The sequence below is a fragment of the Chrysoperla carnea genome, chromosome 2 (genome assembly GCF_905475395.1).
Source record: "Chrysoperla carnea chromosome 2, inChrCarn1.1, whole genome shotgun sequence".
NCBI classification, from domain to species: domain Eukaryota; kingdom Metazoa; phylum Arthropoda; class Insecta; order Neuroptera; family Chrysopidae; genus Chrysoperla; species Chrysoperla carnea.
The window spans coordinates 50,051,154-50,076,339 of record NC_058338.1 but is presented as its reverse complement, the minus strand read 5'-3'; the positions used below and the strand labels follow the sequence as shown (position 1 = coordinate 50,076,339).

The 25,186-nt window shown below is 27.5% G+C and overlaps 1 protein-coding gene and 1 non-coding gene across 2 annotated transcripts in view; one reads left to right on the top strand and one right to left on the bottom strand.

The window, feature by feature from the left end:
- Positions 1-2,099: 2,099 nt before the first annotated feature.
- On the bottom strand, positions 2,100-2,191 carry Trnay-gua. The gene is given in 2 exon segments: positions 2,100-2,135; positions 2,155-2,191. It is a non-coding gene; the product is annotated as a tRNA-Tyr (tRNA).
- A 7,893-nt stretch (positions 2,192-10,084) lies between these two features.
- Positions 10,085-25,186, top strand: part of LOC123292746 — an 87,330-nt gene continuing 72,228 nt past the window's right edge. Inside the window, exons 1-2 of the mRNA XM_044873459.1 lie at positions 10,085-10,234; positions 22,483-22,781. Of these exons, the coding sequence (XP_044729394.1) occupies positions 10,148-10,234; positions 22,483-22,781 (386 nt within the window). The 5' untranslated portion in view covers positions 10,085-10,147. The remainder of the gene's footprint in view (positions 10,235-22,482; positions 22,782-25,186) is intronic.

The following is a 25,186-nucleotide window of genomic DNA, read 5'->3' as shown; positions in this document are numbered from 1 at the left end:
GTGGGTCAATTGATTCTAATTTCATACAAAACCGATAGTATAATTTTAAGGGAGCCAGAAGGGTCAATTTTTAGAGATTGAAGAATTTTTTGTTATTAAATTATTTTCAAAGCATGTATATTTTGAAGTGATAGCTAGCTGATTGACCAAGTTTAGAAACATTCCTAGCTACGCCATGGCCAATGCAAGTTACTACCAGTTTGATTTTGAAATTTTGTAAAATCTGATACTTCAATCTGTAGATGGAAGTAATCAAATTGCTATATTTTTTATTCATAGCATTCGGCCCCCCTACAAAATGAATATAATATTGTAAAAATTATGTATATAAATATTATATTGGCATTTTTTTCTTTTATTTTAATAAAAAATTTTCTTTAAATTGTTAAATCTATCGTAAATAATTTAATAAAAATTCACTCTAGTGTATAATAATAATGCATACATATTATACCTACAACCATTGAAATATATTTTATTATTTGACAACAAATATTTTGCAAAAAAAGTAAATGATTATGGATTTACAAGATTAAAAACAGTTTTAATTTATTATTATATTTTTATTGCATTATAAGAGCACAGTGGTTATAGAGGCTAAAATTTTAAAAAAATCGTTCTTTTGCAGATTTTCGATAATGTTTATTTGCATTAACAAGATATTTTTAGGTTACCTATCCTTTGTAATTTTGATTAAGGTGTTTGTTTCCTTACAGTATTGTAAAAAAGTTTTGGTTTATTGCGCGAGTCATATCTACATACAAACTAAATACATGCTTTGTAGTTAAATAATGTGTTATTTTTAGCTTTACAATACCACGCAACCACAAAAATATATAATATATGTGTACTAGTACTGCTTATATATTTGATAATATAAATATCTCTCTTCAAGCATCAATACTCTAACTATAGTAGTCTCTGTTCATCAAATGATGGATCTTCGATGAACTCATAATTAAATTAAAATTTTGTTTTTATATCATCGACAACCTTAAATTTATATGGTACTAGCGGCCCCAACGGACGTTGTCCCGTAAAAACGTAACTCCAATTCATGAATACCTATACTACGTTTAGCCTGTCCGCTAAACCCATCCCGCTAAACCCCAATTTAACTCCTATTTATTGGAGTGGCCTGACCTTCGACCTTTGGCCTGACCTTTGATAGTAGAGCTCGCTGCGCTCGCATATGGCTCTAATAAATGCCTATTGACAATACCTTAATACTATTAAAAATACATAGTACACATAGTATACATAATGTGATATGATTTATATGCGCTCCCACCATTTAATGAAATTTCATTTTTTTGGTACGGAGCCCTCAAAAACAGTTGTACTGGACCAAATTGTAAATCTAAACCATCCTCGAATCCCCTTGAACTCACACAAAAAATTTCATCAAAATCGGTCCAGCCGTCTAGGAGGAGTTCAGTCACATACACACGAACACAAGAAATATATATATTAAGATTATTATAAACTACAAGATTGTCTAAATATTTTAGATAGTTTTTTATCACACTCTCTAGATTTTCTTGATATAGAAATATCCTATTGAAAAGGATAACCTATATGATTCATCCTTTTTTTATGTAAAAAAAAAAATATGTCAAAACAAAAGTTAAAGTGCTTGATAAAGCACAAATGGGTTATTTATTGAACTTACTTTAAAGCGAATTCGAACAAGGGTCAAGAATTTGAGATACTTATAGATGTTCGAATAGTTCTTACACCATTTATCAGTTTCATTTCACTTTCGTATGTTTCATAAAGAGTATAAATGACGTCAATATCCAATTCGAGTAGCAAAAATCGGGACAGATGTGAGTGGCATCAATATCAGTATCCCGATCAATTTTTGGGGGCCCTATGTATCAGTCACTCAGGTATCAATTGGCCTGTGAAATTGAATACAATTTAAAAATTTACATTCTAATTACAAATTATGTGCAGGTTTAAATTTAAAGTACTACAAAAATTCTGAAAAAATAATTAATCTAAGAGTTCTAAAGTTTCAAAAAATGTAAAAAAAATTACAATTTAAGCTAAAAAAATTAATCTTTTTTAAACTGAATTCAAAATTATAAAAAGGTTCCTTCGAGCCGGATTTGAACCAGCGACCTATGGATATCAATATGATTTGTACCTCTACAGTCCACCGCTCTACCAACTGAGCTATCGAAGGTTGTTGTTGAAGTGTCTGAGTTAGGAATATACTCAGTTATATATAATAATCATTTTAATTTATTTTAAATATTGCTTATATTTTAATTATTGACCAAATGTGAAAGCAAATCAAATTGCACAAACAATTTTTGGTACAATGTAGAGAATTTTAAATTATTTTAGGCATAAGGCGTGGTGTTCTCGAAATGAAAAGAAAATTGTGCGAAGAAACGAAAAAAATTTTTCATTTTTAAAATTGTTTATGGGATAAAAATAGTTTTGCATGGAAATCAATTTTTCTTTTTAATCATCGATATTAAAAGAACTAATGATCGTACAGCAATAAAAGGATGATTTTTGGTCTTCTTTAAAAAATTTGCGGCATTATAGAGGTAACAAATTTTTGTTAACACTTGTGCAAAAGTGCAAAAATCCCTTTTGAGAAATCTGCCTTATTAACCTGCAAATATGGCGAAAACTTTAAAAGAGAGCGGTTGAACCTCGAAAGGAGTACGTTTATTGCTGTTCACAAAGATCAATCAGTGATGGAAAATTTCTTTTTATGTTTTAAATTGTTTAGAAAAAATCTATAGAAACCTTGGTAGAACTAGTTCTACCAAGATAGAAACATTATCTGCTCAGTTTTTATCATTATTTTTGAAATTTTGATTATTAAGATCAAAAACTTTCGTTTTCCAAACGTTTCGTTTTTCATGAAAAATTGTTAGACTTAAAATTTTTAATTTTTCGTGTAAAATTTAATAGAATCGTGATTATATGAATATCATCTTCTTTTTATTTGACAATTTCTGCTAAAATAGAAATGATTTAAGTAATTGTTCCTGTTATATATTTTCAACTTCAAAAGTTGAAATTAAAAAAAAAAATTGTTTTTAAACCTTTGATTAAAGTAGAGAGCAGATCCAAGATTATTTGCCAATGCTATGATAGGGAATTTTCATGAAATTTAAATTTTGTTCAAATATTTTTTTCCGTAACTTTATTGCCTAGACATTTCAAATAAACTTTTATTATAGTAATTAATTACTTTTTAATTACTTAAAATTAATTAAAAGTACAAATTCAGTGAGAAAAATTCAAAATTTCTAAAACGGGAAATTGAAATTTTTAAACGGACGTGACATCATAGTACTGGCTTGTCAAATTTGTTGACATACTGTATGATATTAATTACTTAAATTTTGTATGGTATGACATTGATTTCTATTATTCTACGGCTTTTTATTAGAAAACTTTATGATAACGAGTGTAAATTTTGGTTTGTTAATTCATATTTTAAAAGTGTAAATTATACATTGAACTGTCACCAATTGACAGATCAGGTACTTATGCGTCATCAACAGAGAGCGCCAAAAGACAGCGTTTAAATATCTCAAAATTATAATGTATTTTAAAAATTTTTTTACACTTAAATAGAGTATTTTTAATTTTGTTATAACGGTGTAAACAATGCATTAAAAAAAAAAAACAAAAACAAAAACATGAATATTCCCTATTATTTTCAGAGTGAAAATAGCTAACGTATTGTGCTAACTAAAATACCGCCTAAAAGGGGATAAAATATAAACAAGCAATCAATAAATTAATAATTTAGATCAAACATTTAATCAGTAATAATAATTATAATGCTAATTAATTAATTTAAGTGTAAAATGTATGGTAAGTATATTTAATAGAAAAGCAAATATTTTTGTTATTATTTAATTAATGCATTGTCCATTAATAATTGAAATGGTTCTAATATTTATTCAAATATAAATAATTTAATTTAATTTAATTTTAAATTTCAAGGCTGGTTATTTATATTTAAAATAATTCAAATAATACCAAATTTAATTATAGTTTTTGTTAATCGAATTTAAAATAATAACTTTCTTCTTGAATAATATTTTTTGTAAATCGAATATTTTTCAGCGCTGTTACAAGTAGGGTAATTGCAATTATTTTTCAGACAGAGAGTTTTTCATCATGGTTGAATAGAGAATTTTATCCCCTTTCAAATGAGGTATCACAAGGTAGGCAGTGCCATTTTAAATTTACAAGTAGGTAAGGCTTAAGTAGGGAGAAGCGATTAAACCTAAAACTCTATCTTTTCCCGTCGATATCTAAATAATCACATCAGGTCAAGAGTTATGAAGAGTGAATACCTTCCATCTTCTGTGTCGTCTATCTCAAGATCCAATCGATCTATTTCATTTTTATCATGGATGAATAGAGAATTTTGTGCCCTTTCAAACGATCCTTCACAAAGTAGGGGTGCTATTTAAAACTTGAAAATTGTGGTAGCTAGGTATTAAGGGATGAAAGATAAAATCCTCTTGGAATCATTTTTGAATTTCCTCCTTGATATCTAAATCGACATATTTTCATTCAAAACAAGAATCTCATCAGGTCAAGAGTTTTTAAGGGTGGGTACTTTTGAAATGAACAACTGTATAAATTGGAACTTTCGATTTTTTCACAATATTTTACTGACAATATTCTTGGAGTTAGTTTAATGCCTTCTATAAGTACGATAACTTCTATAAGCGCCAAAAGTAGTGTAGAAAATAGCATTCTTATCTCAAACCTTCTGTTTGCATCTATCTTTATGCAAAGTCTGTAAACTTTGTAGATCAATTTAATTATTTTCAATATGTTATCCGAAATCCCCAACTTCTATAGTTTTTCCGCAAAGTATATCTCTACCAATCGAATCCAAAACTTTTCCTGCTTTCTTCCTTTCTTAGCTAAAGTAGAGTAAAGTACATTACGGTATCTAAGGTGCTGTAGAGTACTTCTCTAAATCTCGCTTCACATACAGTTATGATGTTATTTTGTTCAGCTCACGCTTATAGCCTATCTGTCTATCATTTTCTTGAATATGGATAAGTAAGTGATTCCACGATAATGTGTATTCGATTTCTGACCGGTGTTCTTACAAATATTACTTATAACGCCTATTTTGCATACTTTTGAAATGATTTTTGTCTCTATGATTACATTGAATAAGTCATATTTGTACTTTAATTATTGAATTATCGTAGTTTAGTAACTTTTTTTTATAAATTTGGTCTGTATTCCGGATTAAAATCCTCGATTATTTTGAAGCAAGTGAATAACATATTCTATATTAAAACTTATGAAGGAAATTAGAAGGCATTAAATGATTGCCTGTATTAAAACTACAGCCCTATTACTCTTTTAGCAATTTTACCGTTCATATTTTCGAATTTTTTCGTAGGTATTTTTAAGTCAAGAAATAAATCAACGTTATTGAAACACAAATGAATATTTTAAACTGTATTTCGTATCATATCTTCACATTCATTTCATAAAATAAACATTCTATAAAAAAAAGAAAAAGAAATAGACTTGACCTCATAATTTAATCACTGTTATACTGTCTGTATATAAATATACACACTTTATTTCTATCTACTTTCTCTATTTCCCCTACTAAAAATCTTACTAATTTTGTATTCAGCCAGAATCTGTGTAATACATCTTAATCTTACCACGCGTTATCATATTTTAGAATATCTCTTAAATATCTTTTTATCATATTTAGAATATCTCTTGAATGACTGTTGCATTTATTATCTTTTTATAGGCAATATCATGCCTAATTAAATTATAACTAAGTAAATAATATTATTAAAATTCAAGTGGCAGTCTAAACAAACTTTTCACATCTTCGCGGTAACCGAAGAAATCAAAACTATAATTGAGAAAAAGTAGTGCAGGTACTTTATCTTTGATTTTGTTCCAGGTAGTATGTTACCGAAATTTGGGTTTCAATTTCAGCAAAAAAACAAGTGAAAATAAACAATTGACTGAGTTAATTGTTGAAATACCATGTATAGACAGTATTGATTACGCTATCACATTACACATATACCTATACATGTCACACATGCATAACTGATAATTCCATATTAATACATACTATAAAATTTTCATCTAATATGTGCCCTCGTGAGTAAACAGTGATGTTTACAAAAAAAAGTTTCAAACAAAAGATAAACATCTTTTCAAACATCCTCATTTTTTATAAGGAACATTTTTACATTTAAATTTTTCTTCTATCTCTAACGTTTTACAAGATGGTTCCTATGTCCCAAGACCCAATTGACCTATCTTACTCATTTACGACCTCACTTTTTACGTCCTGAGTGCGATGTAAAACAAAAAAAAAATTTCAGTTTGATATCTTTTTTCGTTTTTGAGTTATCGTGTTCACAGACGGACGGACGGGCAACCGAAAATGGACTATTTAGATGATTCTATGAACACCTATACCAAAATTTTTTTCGGAGCATCAATATTTTTAAGCATTACAAACTTGGGACCATACTTAATATTCTATGTATATTTCATATATACATGGTATTAAAAAAAAATTGTTTTAGAGCGTACCGTACGGCTTGCGCATAAAAGTTGCAAAACTTTCGTCCGAAACTATAGGGTGTACAAAGTTGAACTTGTCATGTAGCTTTTAGTTTTTGGTCTACCTATAGCCAAGTTAAAATTTAAGTTTAATAATGTCAAGGGATGAAAGACTTGATTTTCGATTTCTCAAAAGATCATTTACGGGGAAAATTCTAGCTTACTTAAACTCTGAAAATGATCACTTCCAACACAAAAATTAAAAAATTGAATTAGATACTTCCGTTGATATTCGGAACATTATTTTTAATTTGTAATATACCTACACATGGAAGTAAAATAAAAACGTGAAAGAATTATAAATAACAACATTATCACTAAGTACTGTTAGAAAGAATTATTTTTATTGGTTCATTAGTTTGTTACAAATTGTACTTGTTCAATTACAAGGTGATTTTAAAAATATGCTATATAGGTAACAAGTTGTGTTACTTAAGACATCTAAAAATTGTTGTTATTTAGCTATATTTGTAAACATTGATAACACTATCTACAAATAATTACGGCATATTTTAATTATGGCCAAAGTGTTTTTCAATTCATTAAAAATTAAAATTAAATTCAAAGTGATTTTAATTCATTTAAATATACCCGCGAATAAACTATCTCTACCACTTTCAGAAATAACAACCTTGTTTTAAATTTCTATTTTATTCATTGGATAAAAATAGACAAAAATATAATATGAAATACGAAACGGCTTTTGAATAAAGAATAGTTATAGAAACTTAAAAAAACACGATTTTATAGTTGAACTGAAATGTACACACACTTAGGCCATAGAGCCCAATGTGATACCATTTATATTTCACCACCTTATTCCCTGATAATTTCATTTATCTGCTTCTCAATTATATGAAGGTTGAGTGCTTCTCCTTCATGTATATTCAATAATTAAATAAATGTTTGTTGTGACGTCGGAAATCGAGCCCGCTACCCTAGGCTTGCTGCGAGCGAAATTGGTTACACTTTAACCAAATCAGCAACTAGGGTTGCCTACTTTTAACAATATCTGCCAATAAAATATTTTCAATAATTAAAATTTAACACCCCACATATTTTTACGATAAAATGATTTTTATCTTCACTAAATTTTTTTGAACTTATAGCAATTATTTTTTACTTTTTAGTTCATCTAGTTTCAAAATTGTGTTTTTTAAACTATTATATATTTTCTAATTTTTAATTAAGTCAGTTGCGAAAACGTGCTTTTACGTTTTTTATATATTAATTTTATGGATGTTATCTGCACTTCCACCATCAAAGATTTTCAAGTTAATCGTTAATTTTGAAGTCAATTCAATCCGATGTTTTGAAGTGTAAGAAAATCACGTTAAAAAATTCCGTTACATAGATACATAGAAACATAGCACATATCAAGGTAATAAAAGCGTGATAAAAAGATTATATAAAACTATTATTCTAAGCAATGATAGATAGTCTGCATCGAAAACAAGAAAGTAAAGTATACATTATTATCTTATTAATTTAGTTACGTATATGCGACACACAAAACTTCAGACGATCAACGTTATTAAACGATAAATTCAATGACCCCCACAAATACCATGCTCCATATTAGTGACGATCATCTTAAATAAAACATGTTTTAGCAAAGTTTTGGAGCTTCAGATCTTAAAATATTTCCATTACTAAAACTTTTTCAGTTCCTAAACGAACTATTAATAGGTCTACTGAAAAGATATCATGGACGGTAACTACGCACTGATAGTCAACGAATCGAGTTTATAGTATGTAAACTATAATTAAAACAAAACATTAAAGAATTATTTGCAGCATACCGTAAAGTAAAAGTGTATTGGTGCTATCAACGTGATACAGTAGCGGAGGTTTTCACATTCGCCAGTTACAATAGGTTGGAGTATATGGTTTTATTTGTATTTCTCAATGCCAAAAAAATTAATACTAATTAAAAAATGTATATATTGTATTAATTTTAAATTAAATACAAAAATTTTAAGAAATAATACTTTTTACACAAAAATATATTTATAATCATCTACTACAACAGGTGATTCAAAAAGAATATTTATCGGTAAAAAGTTTTTTTTTACTTAAAGGTTAATTTTAAGACAATGAGCATTAAAAATTAGTACACTCCAACTTATATTTCTGTTTTGCTTCTTTCCTTTCTTGGGGAGAAATTTTTTTGTTGATCAAAATGTTTTGGGATCAAATTTTGACTGATATATTAATTTGGGTGATGCAGTTGTGCAATCTGTTATGCAATTACAATAGTTTAAAAAAATTTAATATGCAATGAATTGGGTTTTTCCAATCATTACAAAAATCGACCCTTGTTTGTTTGACTTACAGTACCGTAATCTCTATAAAGCATATAGTATGATATTATTTCTTTGATACGAATTAAATTGTTCTTAGCCCGTCAGCACTCGCGTTGTGAGCATTTTGTTCACGCTCGTTTTAAAACATAAATAGCATTTATTTTTCAAATGGTTTATGTTGTTGAAACTTTTTCTATCTTCATATAATTTTATCTTTTTTTGAATTGATTTTTTAATGAATTTTTCAGATTATTTCAATCTATCTACAGTTGCTAAAAAAAAATTTTAAGTCCTTCAGAAATTGTTAGAATTTCTCTTATCACGAGAGTAAATGTTTTAGTAAAAAATATTAACTTCTCGGAAATTTTCGGTACTGATCGTATACTTTCGTTAGTTTAATGCAAGTCGTACTCAGCAAATTAAAAAAACTTGTGGTAAGAATATAGTGAAATTAGTCAAAATGAATTTAAATATTTCATTGCTCTAATAATTTCACTCTCAAACTTCATTCAATAATCCCCTAATCAAACTATTTTTAAATAGAGCATTAAAAAATAAATGTATGTAAAATAATGTAGAGGTTATGATTTACAAATTTATAGGCGTAATATGCAGAACGCGTTAGGGAAGAGCATCACGCGCCTAAAGATTATCGAACGGTTGACGGGAGAGTTGAAAAACCTCTTACCAACGAAACAATTGGTGTAAATTACACGATTATAAAGATACCATCATATATTATGTATATAAGCAATATAAAATTTATCTTGTACGACACTGGTATTTAAAATACCTTGAAATAAAAATTAAAACCACTACCACGAGCGACGTGGTCGCCTATACTACATATATTTAACTATGTATTTCATCTTTGTCTATTTTGTTTATCATATTAACAAATATAAATTATTTGTTAAAATAATACAACAGTCTTAATAATTGTTATAAAATTGACACGCATTCATAAATTTATCAAAATCATAAAAATATATCTCAAAAATATCAAATATTTACAATGTTCATAAATATGATAATTTAATAATAATAATAAAAAAATGTGTGTTTATTAAAGTAAAAGTTATTAAATAAAAATTGTTCTTGTGATTTAATGACCAGTGAAAAAATTTTGTGTTCATTATCCAAAGTGAAGTGTTCTGTGATTTATTTATTTTCTGTTTTATGGTCTTTAGTGTTAATTAATTTATTTTGGAGCTGAGAAAATGTTTTTAGGATTAAGTGATTTTAGTGATGAATTAAATGAAACAATTAAAAATGTTCGAACACATTTTGAGGATACAATTAAAAGGGTATGTTTCTATATTTTTTGAGGGAAATGACCTTGTAAAACAAGTGAAGATAACAAGTAACAGAGTTAATGGACAAAAAGCATACGTTTCGGTATCCATATTTGAACTATAAAAAAAGTTTATAAATTATTATGTATACAGGGTGATCCAAGTTCTATCAGCAGGACTTTAAGAAATGACACAAACGTTAAAATCATGACAATTCCTCAATATACTTACCTAAGGCTTGACTGGAAAAACTGTGACCCCATTTTAATTTGGTCCAGTTCTGACAATGGCATCCAAGAGAAAACTATATAAGTCTTAAATTTGCATTTGCAAGTATGCGCGCGACAAATGGACGAATAAGTCAATATCACGCCAACCAATTTCGATGATTCTTTTTTTAGTGACAAATTAGTTACTGTGCTCCAGATTCACGTTTTTTCATATTAAACATGCTTCGCCAATTTAAATTTTTCAAATTTGGTTTCTAAAGATATCTATTTTTTGTAAATTATTAGAATAACCGATATATTCTCTCTTTAGTGTTTGCTCTCATTGTAAGTGAAATGCTTAAATGACTGCGCGCAACAGTGCTTGAAAATCATAGAAACTCTAAAAAAAGTAGAAATTACAATTTTTCTTATCAAGAATACTTTCCAATATTCGAAAACTTTAAATCTGTGTGAAAAATCATAAAAAACATAAATAAAACGGATATTTTATTGATACATATATATTTTGAATATCGTTCCAATAAACGCAACAGGGGAATTTTTCATCTGTTTTTCATCCCATACACCCTACGAAAGATAGAAAGATATAGATATACATTTATTAACTTTCTGATAAAAATATATTGTTTTTACCTAGAAAATTGAAATAATACATTGATCAAGCGAAATTTACAAAATTTAAAAAACCCCCGACAAATTTTACGGGTACGGAGCCCTAAAATCGCACTTGAAACATATATAATAACACTCTCTCTATTAAATTACGGTTTTCCTTAAAGCATTTTGAAGATCGTCGTCAATTTTTTAGTTTTTTGGGTACGGAACCCTAAACTTGGACTTAAAGCTTAGAACACTCCCTGTTAAATTACCTTTCAAACGAAACCAAAAAATTTAAAATCGGTTAATCCGTTTAGGCACTACGATGCTACAGAGACACACACACACATAGCGGTCAAACTTATAACACCCCTTTTTTTAGTTCGGGGGTTAAAAATAAGAGTTGATGCAAAATTTAATAAGCTGTAGGTAGGGTTGGAGACCCTTGAAGTCCACACGTATAAGTTTCCAAAATAATAAATAATTATAAAATATTTAAAAAAATTAAAAACTCGACCGATTGACTATTTAGACTTAGGTTGCGGGTTCGAATCCAGGCAGCGGCAGTGTGAGCAATTTATAATTAAAGGGAGTGCAGAATTGATCACATTGTCATCGCTCGGATAAGAACGAAGTAACCGACTCCACCCACATCAAAAATGTAATTGTAAATATGTTTGTAATTTAATAAATAAAGATTAACAAATAATGATGTGGGTGGCCTATGTGATTAGACATGCGTCGCAAAAACGGAGGTTAAACCCCCATTATTATTATAATAACTCGACCGACCATAAGAGCAATTATTTTATAGCGATTTTCAATGTTATTTTTCTTAAAAATTTGCATGGATACCTAAGCTGAAATTTTAACTACATATTCTTTGAGTAAAAATCTACCTATAAACAAATTTTGAGCATAGATTCAATAATTGTTGTCATCCTCATACATCCTTAACTGCAAGTTGTTCTGGCTTCTCGGTCAAACGGTCCAATCCATCAAGGTTTGTTTACCTGATCTGAATATGAAAAATAATGTTATGTTAAAATGAGATAGAAAATTCTATTTCCATTTCGTTTAACATCATTGAAGGGTAGATAGATAGATATTATCTAGCGTACTACCATAGAAATACAATGTACCTGTGTTCCTGTGTACGTATCTACATATATTTGTATCTACATGTAAATTCAATTTGAATTGAACGTATTATTTGCAATGTATTAAAACTTTTCATCACTTTGTTCGATTTGTGTATGTACCTACCCTCATTCACAAATGTACTATTACTATGAATCTGATGCAAAAACATACAAAAACAAATTTAGTAACAAATAATAAATGAAAGTTTTATTTAGTGTGAAGAAATGCTCATTTATCTGTCACGAATTTATACTTCAGACTACAGACAATTTTTTTCTGCATTAAATTACAGGAGTTATTTTATTATTTAAATAGGTTCAGGATCACGTACTGAATGAAAATTCACAAAATCCTTACAAAAATATGCGAGTGAAGTGCTTCCATTTTAAAGAAAACCGTTTTAGGCTATATCTTCCTAACTGTGCACTTTTGAACAAAAATGGTAAAGAGCTTATTTTTGTAAGCATACTTCACTTATTTAAATAATAAATAAAAAATAGCTCCTGTAATTTAGTGCATTATGGACAAGAGTAACTAGCTTCTATATAACCCGTAGTATTATATCGAAGCAATTATATGTATGATAGATTTATTGAATATGCTTTGATTCAAATACAATTCAACTAAATATCTAAATAGAAAAAAATTAATGCATCTTTGAAATTTTCCATATTTGTTTATAAGGTTGTAAAAACTTCGTTAAAAAAAGTCGACCTCTCAGGGGCGCACCTAAACCCCATTTTTTTGGGGGTAGTTGGGGGGTTTTAATCAGTTTTACAAATTAAGAAACAAACTATTCATTAAATAAATAACAAAATTGAAATAAAAGATCTAGCTGAAGTATTTGTGCACTTTTTTTTTTCTTTTTTTTTCGATTTTCTAGCTTCAAAATTGACCGAGATATGCCAGTTTTAAAATGGAATTTTTTTGCTTATTCAATCAAATAAAAAAGTATCCATTTTGTAAACCGTTATATTAGAGATAGAACAAATGTTTAAATGCGAAAGGTATTCTTTAAAAAATTAAAAACTTTTATTTGAATCATTCTTTCGTAAACATCACTGTTTACCCGTGAGGGTGCGTGCAACTTATGAAATAACTTTGGTGTCCATTTTCTCCAAAAAATGTGTTGAATATTTTCAAGGTAACTTCAACTAGTGCCGATGTGAAACATTCTATAGAAAAACAAAAAATATTCCAGAAAATAGTTTCGAAATTTAGTAATTTAGAGACGACCACACGGTAAAATTCTGTTTTTAGAAGAAATAACTTTTGCATTTAAAGTTTTGTTCTATCTCTAAAGGTTTACAAGATGGTTTTTCCTTATTTGATTGAATGTACAAAAAATTCTAGAAAATATTTTCGAAAAACTATTTTCTGGAGTTTTTTTTTTTGTTGGGGCTTTGGTTGGATAGACTTTGGAAGATAAATATAAAATGTCCAGTAACTATTTGTTACTGGACATTTCATTCCGCTCGACCCGTGTGGAATTCCGCTCCCGTAGTTACACCGTAACCTGTGGCTACCATGTATCCGTGGCTAAAAACAACAAATAACAAATTTTGTAGAAAAATGGTGTAAAACATCAAAAGTTATTAAATTAATATTACGAGAACATATATCAAAAATAGTACTTATATGTCTAGAGTATTTGGAGAGCATCTGTAAAAACTAATATGTTTGCCTAATAAACTTTAAATTTATGATATTTTTTTCGTTCAAATAATGTAGAGGAGTAATAGATATGGCTTTAATAGTACCTACGCACTATGTGTGTCTCGTGATTTGATGGCCACGGACTGCACTCTTAAAAAGACATTGAATTTAACCATTAAATTAAAGTTTTGTGAATTCAAAACTTTTCATGGGTAACACAAATATAATTAAAGTTTTGGTTCAAAGAGCCCCCCCCCCCTTGCTGCACATTATTGCTTTTCTTATCATTGAAGAATTGAATGGACAGTCTAGTGTATCCAAATAAACCACAAACCCGAGGTGAGCTAATTCAAAATATTATGGCTACATGAAAATGAAAACCTTTCACCGGCACGGCCCTTAAAATTTTATTATAAGTTCCTTCGACAAATCGAAAATGGGATTCAATTATATAAAAAATACGAATTGTCGTTGTGTAGAACAGAAATAAAAATGAATTAATGAATACTAAATCATTTTTTAAGCATTTAGTTGCATATTGAATGGAGAAATCATTACTTTTATTCATATATTGAAAGGATATTTATATTTGAATAAAAGAATACAACAATGTTATCAAATTATAATCTGTATACATGAACTTTGAAACTAAATTTCAATTTCAATAATTAATAAATCTATAAAATAAATAATTTAAATAATTTAAAGTGACCAATAGACGTAAAAAATTAAATCTTTTGGAAAATTTCTTTTAAAATGTCAATTAGTATCTACCTATAAATTATTTTTCGTCTATTCATAATGATTAAACAAGTGAAATTTGCCAAATTTAAAAAACCTCCGATAAATTTGGTTTAAAAAATAAATCATAATCATTATCGGATTGATGTTACATTTACCAATTTAGAAAATTATCGTGCCGACGAATGGTTGTTGGAAGAATAATATAACATATTACGAAATGGATAATAGAGAGTTTGGTTTTAGATTGAGTTACAATCATATTATTACCCCAAAAAACCAAAATATGCGAGATTTGGGAAATTTGGTAAATTAAATTTCAAATAATTTTTTATTACATCTCTTATACAAATTTTTTCATTAAAATGTTACCACTATAAATATTTAATACTTTACAAACTTAGTTAAAAATAAACGTAAAATTTTATAAAATCGAACGGATTTCGATGTACATATACTTCCACATTCATTGTGGTATTTCAGAGGAAATGGATAAAGAAAAATAAATTTCCGCGTCTCAAGATTTTTGATATTTATATCTATAGCTATATATATTTTACATATAGTGTGATGTATCTGTTTGGATAGTAAACTATAAACGATATTACGATATTAGGTATTTTATGTAAGACAATTCTCTAATCACGAGAAAAATAATAAGATAAGTTACATCATATTTAGAACTTTATCATGAATTTTAATTAAATGTTATATCCGTTTTTCGAAAATATAATTTTAAATTAATTTTTTGTCGTCATTCTAAAAGAAATCCATAAGTATCAATATAATAAAGAGAATAAAAATTATAACTTGTAGTTCTAATTTCACAATAGGATGGAAAATGCAATTTTAAATAAGTTTCATTCTTATTTCCTTAAAAAGCACTCATTTTACGACTTATTTTAATGCATTTTTTCGCATTTTGATTTAAGAATTTTCAAATTCACATAAAATTAACTAATATTAAAAGTCGTTAAATTGGTGTGACGTAATTTATGGATGGCTCCTCTGGTTTAAAGTCTGTAAATGGTAATATTTAAAAAATAGCCTTCATAAAAATTAAAAAAAATTTTTAAATAGAAATAAGAATTTAAATAAAATTAAAACATTTTTTCGCATTTTGATCAGAATTTTCAAATTCACAAAAATATTAACTAATATTAAAAGTCATTAAATTGGTGCGATGTAATTTATGGATGGCTTTTCTGGTTTAAAGTCTGTAAATAGAAATAAGAATGTAAATAAAATTAAAATTGGGTTAATGAATTGATTTTAATAAGTTTTTTATATTATTATTTTATTATTGAATAGTTAGTTTTACTGTTTTAAGCAAAAAATTTGAGAGAAAAGGTATTTGAAATTTCAAATACAAATAATAGGATAGCAAAACATAATATAAAACAGTAAAATTTAAAAAAAATATATAAAAAGTTAGATTTTAATTTGAATTTGGAATTAAATATTTTAAAAAAGGTGGTAAATTAATTATATCTATGATCTATGTATACTTAAAGACAAAAGATAAATGCAAAAAAAATATTTATTTTAATCATAGACCATTTATATGAAGCTTTGTTTTCTATACAAAAAGCATAAAAAATTTTAAGACAAAATTTTCTTAATTCTATTTTTTTTTTCATTCAAGTAAGTAACAAGTGAAAAAAACAATTGACTGAGTTAATTGTTGAAATACCATGTATAGACAGTGTTGATTACTCTATCACATTACACATATACTTATACATATCACACATACATAGCTGATAATCCCATATTAATACATACTTTAAAATTTGTATCTAATGTGTGTACTCGTTAGTAAACAGTCATGTTTACAAAAAAATGTTTCAAACAAAAGTTGTTTCATTTTTGATAAGGGACAATTTTTACATTTAAACTTTTGTTCCATCTCTAACTGTTTACTTAAGATGATTCTTTTTTTTTCAAAGGAGTTTACGAGATTTACCTTTTACGTCCTGCGCTGTACAAATTTCAGATTGATATATTTTTTCGTTTTTGAGTTATCGTGTTGACAAACTTGGGATTAAACTTAATATACCATGTATATTTCATATACACATGGTATAATAATCATGGTATAATAATCAACTTGATTTTAGGTAATTTTTCCTCTGTAGATATCCACTGTTCTCAATTTGAACCTTAGTGAGTATGTAGTGCCTCACACCCGCAATTTTTAACAATTATTTAACAAGTTAAAAAGAAATTCCAAAAATTTACAAAAGCCCTTACTGCGTGTATTTTATGTGGTTATGAATTATTTAAAAGTTTAAAAGTTTTAATATCATGAATTATAAAATACGTGAATAATAAAAATTGAATTATTTAAAACGTATTTTTCAATTTTATATTGCATTTTTATCATCAAATAGCAAATATTTTATATATATATATATATATATATATATCTATATTTGTCACGTATGAAACAAAAAAAAAAAAAAAATATATAGAAATAAAAAATATCCGAGGAAATGTATTATATGAAAGTTTTTACTTGATTATAAATATTTGAAGAGGTTAAATTCAGTTAAGCGGAAGCAGCCACAAATGGATATGATAACACAATATCCTGTCTGTTTTATTAATGGTATTTAAAACAAGTGAAAACAAACAACTGACTGAGCTTTATGTTGAAATACCCTGTAAAGAAAGTGTTGAATGTCAGTGCTTGCATTATTATTATTATTTTTTTTTTTTTATAAATTCGAAAAGTTTAAAACCAACACAATTATGGCGGCCTTTCGGCCACTATTTAGTTGGTTTTCGAAAATTTTCTATAATTTTTTGATTTTCTATTAACTTGAAAGTTTTATTAAAATTGATTAAAAACGAAAAAATTATAAGCATTAATAGATTGTTGCTCACCTCTTTCTTGCAAACCAAATTATCAGCGATACCACTGATCCGTCAGGGACGTTATATATTGATTTTAGCGTCTATTATCGACGGTCACGCGATTTCAGTGACTTTTCCTCATCTCAAAAGCGCCCAATGCACCATAAGATGTTTTCATTTATTCATTTAAGGATGTATGAGCAGGTAATGATGGCTCAAATTAAAAAAAAATATATATTTTCAATTCTGATGATAAATTACCTTATAACTTGATATTAGACGAAAAGTAGGAATAAAATTTTTCGATATCTAGCGTAAAATATCGAAAATTGAAAATTTTGTTTAATTATTCAGCTTTCGATGTTTCAAAAATCAAGGAAAATATGGAAAAGTCCTTATTTTCCGTCTACATTCATGAAGTTATTACAAAGTTTTTTTAAATTTGTTTTCATTCGTTCCAAGTGAAAAATCTCAAGAACTTTCAAAATATGTCGTTTTTTCGTTTTTTGAGATTCCTCAATAAGAGCCAATGTATTTGATATCGATTTTCAATGACTTTTTTCTTAAAAATTTGCATGGATATCTATGCTGAAATTTTAACCACATATTCTTTGATTAAAAGCCTATAAAAAAGCCTTTAAATCAAACATTGTTGTCATGCTCATATATCCTTAAATGTCAATTTATATTTCCCACTAAACAAAAACGTAAAATCCAAACATTTCCAAGAAAATTCATTCGATATCCTTTATACCGGAAGCTATATTTAAAAGTTATGATTTCACACATAATAATAACCACCTACTGCTATAACCTTTTTTACTATGAGTGGGTCTAGGTACAATCACACCAATTTGATTTTAACAACACAATAAAAGAAAAATGTATTTTTTATTCATATCAGTATAAAAGTGATAGAAAAATCAAATAGAAATTCAATTCGCACTAGCTATAAATCGTAAAGGTTCAATGGGGAACATTTTACACTTTTTTTCACTTCAAGATTATTCCTACGAGTGTGTCATATTATATCTCTGTAATAGTTTGTGATGTCATAAAATTGATGATTTCTTATTGTGTAAAACACACCTAGATATTGGAGCCATATCATTATCTTTTTTATACAGGGTAAATAAAGTAAAATAGATTCTGATAGTAAATAAATGAATCCACTCTGGTAAATTTATCATCACAGGGTGGCTTCTTGAATTTCTGAAAGAAACTCTCTGTTTTCCAAGTTTATACCCTATTTTTTGCTTTAAAGTCCATACCCATTTTCTGCATTTAGTTAGAGCCAACACTAAAGAAAAGTGGTTCAACCAAACAAAATTTCAAATCAATTTTTTTTAAACTAATCTTATATATTTAAACGAGCAATTCTTGTATATATATATATATATATATATATATATATATATATATATATATATATATATATATATATATATATATATATATATATATATCAACGATCTTGGAAATGGCTCCAACGATTTTCATGAAAATGAGTATGTAGGGGTTTTTTGGGGCGATAAGTCGATCTAGCTAGGTTTCATTTATCAGAAATGTCCTTTTATCCGTCTTTTCATGAAAAATTCATCAGACATCTATTGGTGTATAACGTAGTTAATGAAATACAATGCAAATTATAACATAACAAAAAGGAGGCGTTTGAGTAGTCTAAAGTGAAAAAAATTCATCAGACATCTATTGGTGTATAACGTAGTTAATGAAATACAATGCAAATTATAACATAACAAAAAGGAGGCGTTTGAGTAGTCTAAAGTGAAAGATATGACTCTTGCTGACATCTATTGGCGAATAACCGAGCAAAGCTCGGTCATCCAGATATTTATTATTTAATTGGCTATTTAACTAAAGTGGAAATTAATGTTTTTGTTTAAACTCCCTTATATGCCATTAAAAGTACCTACCTATGATTTTCTATGGTTTTCCATTAGGTTTGCACTAGGTTAATACCGGGATAGTTCCTAACAAAGTCAGCTATAGCTGAATACCTTCCCCTTCCTTTCTTTTTCTCTATCCCTTTTAATGACATGTTCCGTACAATATTGTATTGCTTAAAAAAATAATGAATAAATTGAATTGAATTGAATAGCCTTCGTTTGCAAAAAATGGTCTTTTTCATTTTCTGATTTCAGACCCCCGAAGGGATAGAGGGAGGTGCATAAAAGAGTTCATTAATAAAAATATCTTAAATTTCAGGTTACTTAAGTATTTTGACCTTTTAAAAATCAAGTTATTTTATTCTATTTGACTTACTTTACGATTTAAACACCCCAAATGACGCGGGAGTAAAATCTTAAGTTCTTCTTTAAACCATTTTGACTTTTTTTAAGATAATTTTTTGAAGTCAATGAAAAAACCGCGTGTCAATACACCCAGCAAATGATTTTTTAAAAGCATTCTAGGTTCATTTTTGGTACTATTGCTGTTGGATCATATAATCCTAATGATTTATAAATTAATAAAAACACTTCCTAGACAAAAATATTTTACCATATGTGTTATCAACTATGCTTTCGTTGCGATGCGTGTTTACTTTATTATAATAGTTGTCAATTTTGTTTCCCCCTGGAATCAATATACCAGGCAGACACTATAAACTTTGAACTTATTTTTTTTTTAGTTTATGGAATCATAGTTTTAAATGACAGTTGTAGTGTTAAAAACAAAATGATCAACTGATACGGGATTCAAATACCACTTGTGGGCACCGGTTACCCTTTTTACTCAGTAAGCTCACCAGATAGTTTTCGTATCCTCCAATAAGAGTAAGCAACAGAGAGGTGTGTTCCGAGGTGAGACTCATTCAGTGTAAATAACAGAGTAGTCTATCAATTATTTTATTAAAATTAAAACATTTATCTGGGGAAAAATATAATAATGTCATATAAATTTAATTCGTTTTATAGACTGAAAAGCAATAGTCTTTTCCATTATTAAAATCACTTACCAAAAAAAAAGTACTTTTTACCATTTCAAATCAAAGTAACTCTCGAAGAAATTTAGAGGTGAATGAATCACCAACAAAATTATCACCCACCCCCCCAAACCTTATCATTAGACATTTTGTATATAAATCTTTAAAGCTTATCAAAGACTCTCTGTACTTAAACTATTTTTTACAACCGAACTAAAAAAGGGGCTGTTATAAATTTAACCGCTATGTTTGTGTGTCTGTCTGTCTGTGGCATCGTAGCGCCTAAACGGAGAGTGTACTTAGCTATGTTTCAAGTCCGAGTTTAGGGTTCCGTATCCGAAAAATTTGTCGGGAGTTTTTAAAATTTTGTAAATTTTATTTGTTCACACTTCGAAACATACTTTTTTTGTTAAAATCCATAAAGAGTATAACAAAGTCAAAGCCTGCCCAGCTATGACTATATCTACTCATTATACCATACTTGACTATCTATAATATTTTTATGACATGCAATTCAATTTAAAACAATATTTTTATTTAAATTTCCAGACATTTTTATTAGTTTATTCTATATGTGTCTGTTTTTATCAGTTTGTTTTACAACCTAAACTAAGGTAGCCATCTCGGCATAGTTACATAAGTAGTTATGTGTCAGCCAGCCATTAGAAAAATTATTTGTATGTAAACATTACAAATAATATATAGCAGAATAAAGCTTCTCGCAGTGCTGTATAACGTGGTGAATTATTAATAATATATGGATTTCAATGAAATATTATATAATAAAAGCAAATCAATTTTAAAAATCTATTTTGGACGTTATACAAAGTTTTCTTTTTCCTTCATGAAACATAATAACGTGACGGACCTTCCATTTCAGAAGGTAAAAATAAGGTTAAAATTGATAAATTTTCATTGAGGGCGAAATTCAAATTAAAGCTAAGAATGAAAAGTTTATAATAACGTTGTCCGACTCTCAACATTAAAAATTATACTTACATACTAAAGATGCCTTTAAGTTATCATAAGGGATAACGGATAACTCGTTCTTTCTACTATCGGATAAAATGATATTTTTGCCGGAAAGTGATTATCCAAGAATTTTTAAAAAGTATAACTCGAAATCGAATACATACCAAATGAGTTAGTTTTATTAGATATCATAAAGACGTACATTTTTTATTCATATTATAATATAAAAAAATTCGTAGCGCAGGAGCTGCGTTAGCTAAGCGAATTCCCTCAGAGATTGAAAAAATAACACATTTTTCTAAAAATTGAATATTTCATTTTTAATTATTTAATAATTTTTTTAACCCCCACCCCTTGTTTATCGGATCGGTCGATTTTTCTCATTAACGAACGAACTTGACCTTTCAAATACCAAAACCCTTCTTGATACCAAATTGTATTCAAATAGAATGTCCATCGATCTTACCTAACAGATGTCATCGTTTAAGTATATATATATATATATATATATATATATATATATATATATATATATAAATTATAACTTTAAAGATGACATCTGTTAGGTAAGGTAATGCCACCATCAGTACAAAAGCATTAGCTCCATTTCCTTCGACGCAATTCGCTAATGTCATGCAATGTAAAATAAAAATTTGTTATTCTACATTTTATACAATTTAAAATCATTTAAATGTCATGTAGAGTGAGCTCCTAGCAACAGTTGCTGATTTTGTCTATGATTTTTTTTTATGTTTCTTGTTGATATCTACTTTATTAATATAATTGTATGGATGGCATATACATATATGGGTTGTATTTATGGCTTACATTATGAAAGTCTAATATGATTGTCCAACAAATTTAAATTAGTATAATTATGATAATTTACATTTGAAAAATAATATTTGCGCAATTTGATTTCTTATTTTCACAATTTTTAGTGCAACAAGTTTAATTAATTGTTAACAACTCTCCTTAAAATTTTCAGAATTGATTTAGACTTTTCAAAAATCTAGGCTTTTGCCCTGGCGCTCGAACATCCTTAAATAATAAAATTGAATACAATTTTTGTATTTCTCAGAATATTTACGCTAACACTTTTTAATTTTGTTAATTAGGGTTTAATTAATGCTGAAATTCAAAAAACATACATAAAACGTAACAATTCAAATGAGAAAATCAGTCAACATCATTCAAATGGTAATAATGCTGTTACAACCGCTATCAATGAAACACCAAATGGAGATGATAATAAAGATATTACATCATCATCATCGTCACCATCGTCACCATTATTCTTCAATAAAACATTGGTACACCTACATAATCAAGAATTAAATTCGATATCTACACCTGCTACACCAACACCATTTAATATTGAACATGTCTCATTTCGTGTGGATGAAAATACAAATGTGTAAGTATATAATACCCATATAAGTGTATAACGATAAAAATTAATAAAATAAACGTTAAAAATGGAAAACTCAATTACACAAAAGACGAAAATAAAATAAGAGTGAACTAACTAAATCTTGACAACGCAAAAGATGAAAATAATTATAAACTATAGACAAAAATCAAAATCCGGGATACTTTTTGGAGTATGTTCTTTATCGCACATTATCATTCTGATTTGTTTGCTGGTTGGGAGATAAAACCAAAAAAACCGACCATTTTCATATAGGAAACTAAGAAACTAAAACTTTTTCAATCGATTTAGCTTGCCATGAATTTTGAGAAAATGCAAAAATATATTTTGAATTCTGAGAAAATACAAAAATATATTTTTAATTGTCAATTTGTATTTTTTGTCAAATTTTCATATTTTATCATTTCAAAAAATTGACTTGAGAAGGTTATCAGAAGTTAAAGATAATTTTATGTTATGTCATAAAAAATATCCTGATCAAACCAAACGTAATGTACGTACATATTGGATTGACTACTAAATCAGAAGTATGTCTTTTCTAAACTTGTATTAAAATTAATTCATAGAGTAAACAGTAAAAGTAGCTATAAAATTAAATTCTTTAATGAAGAATGAAACAAGTATTTTACTTCTAAAATTAAAACTTAAATTTGCAGATAAATATCTCGTAAATAAAAAAAGTAAGCGCTACATTTTTAATGTACCAAGGTACGAAAGAAATGTAATTTCTACAAGATGTCCCACAACACCTCTCGTTTGTTTTGAGGTCGGAGATACAATTGTATCAGGAAAGGGCTATTTTATTTTTCTCAATTTTCTTTCGCGTTGTCAAGTTTTAGTTTTTAATTTTTATTTAATATATATAGATTATATAGATTATGTTGGAATTTACTCTTCAAGATCTTTCATTTGATATCAAGCATAGGCCTAAAGTACCCTTCAATTATTTTACCCTGGCATTTTTTTAAATATATAAATACATGACGACTCATATAACTGTAAATACATCAGATACTTGAAACTTTTACCAGTTTTACTTATTAAAAAGTTTTAAAAATTGAAATTATTTAAAATTTACATACTATTTCCCTATGAACGCACATGGCAAAATAGGTTGGTGTATGAACCTCCTTAAATAAGTTACTTCCATTGGCGTAAAAATTTGTGGGGTTTTATTACTAATATCTTTACATTCTACGTAAATGGATAGATATAATCAATGTTTTGGATATGTATTTTTCTTGACGATGAAATTTCAAATTTTATTTAAAAAAATTCCAAGTTTAAGTAGTTCCCAACGGGAGCAATTTGGAGTGAGGGAAGTTTTAGTTAAATCAACTTATTTTGTGGTTATACGCAGTAGGTTATTTTAAAGGACACACTATATAATATATATACTTCTGATTCTGATTTTTATATGAATTCAAGTCTAAAATAATGTTATAGCTTTCGTTTTGTGCAATTAAGTTTCTCTAGTTTATTGAAAAGCTCTAAAAACGAAACTTTTTAATGTCATACTGTCAACTCAATTTCTTTATACCATTAAATTGCTTTATATGAAAAATTATTTTACTTTTTAATATTAAAAGTGTAAAAGTCAATTGGAATAAAAAATAATATTATACTTATGAATAATTAACTTTTTGAATAATCAAAAAGTTTTTACAAGTTCAATTATTTATTAAACATTATTTACATAACTTTAAATCTAATAATTTTAATTAAAAACTTTCATTTATAACTTCTGTCTTATTAATGTTATAAATCTTATAAAAGTGCATCATACGATAAGGAGTGCTTTTACAAAAGTTTTATCGCCACTGCTTTATTTTGTTAAAATGAGAACACTAGTTTGCGTGGTTTTTGTCCTTAACATGCAAGGTTTTTTTTCTTAACAATTGGGATGCACGTCAAATTTCCAAAATATCTATTATTTTTGTTTTGCAAAAATAGGCCTACAACAATTTTAAAAATAAATTAATTACTTTAGCTATTTTTTAGTATTATTTGTGTCTATGACAATAGGCCAGCAATAAATTGTGCCTTGCGTCCCCTAAAATAGACTAGCAATAATCGGCTTACATGGTCTGATCCAACCATCTTTCAGTAAGGCTTGGAAAATAGAGCGTAAATGCTTAAAAGCTATGCCATGCCCCAGATAGGAAAAATGGAGCATATGCTAGCATTTTCTAAAGCCTCGACAAAGTTTAAAAATAAATAATTATTTAACTAAAGTCTGAAAATAAAATGTTATGATTACTTTATTTCTTGACGTAATAAAAATGAAACACATATACATATTTGCATTTAGTTATTTCCACTAAATAAAACGATATGAAATTCACTGTAAGGACATACCTTTATTTTTAACCCACTTCAAAAAGAGGAAA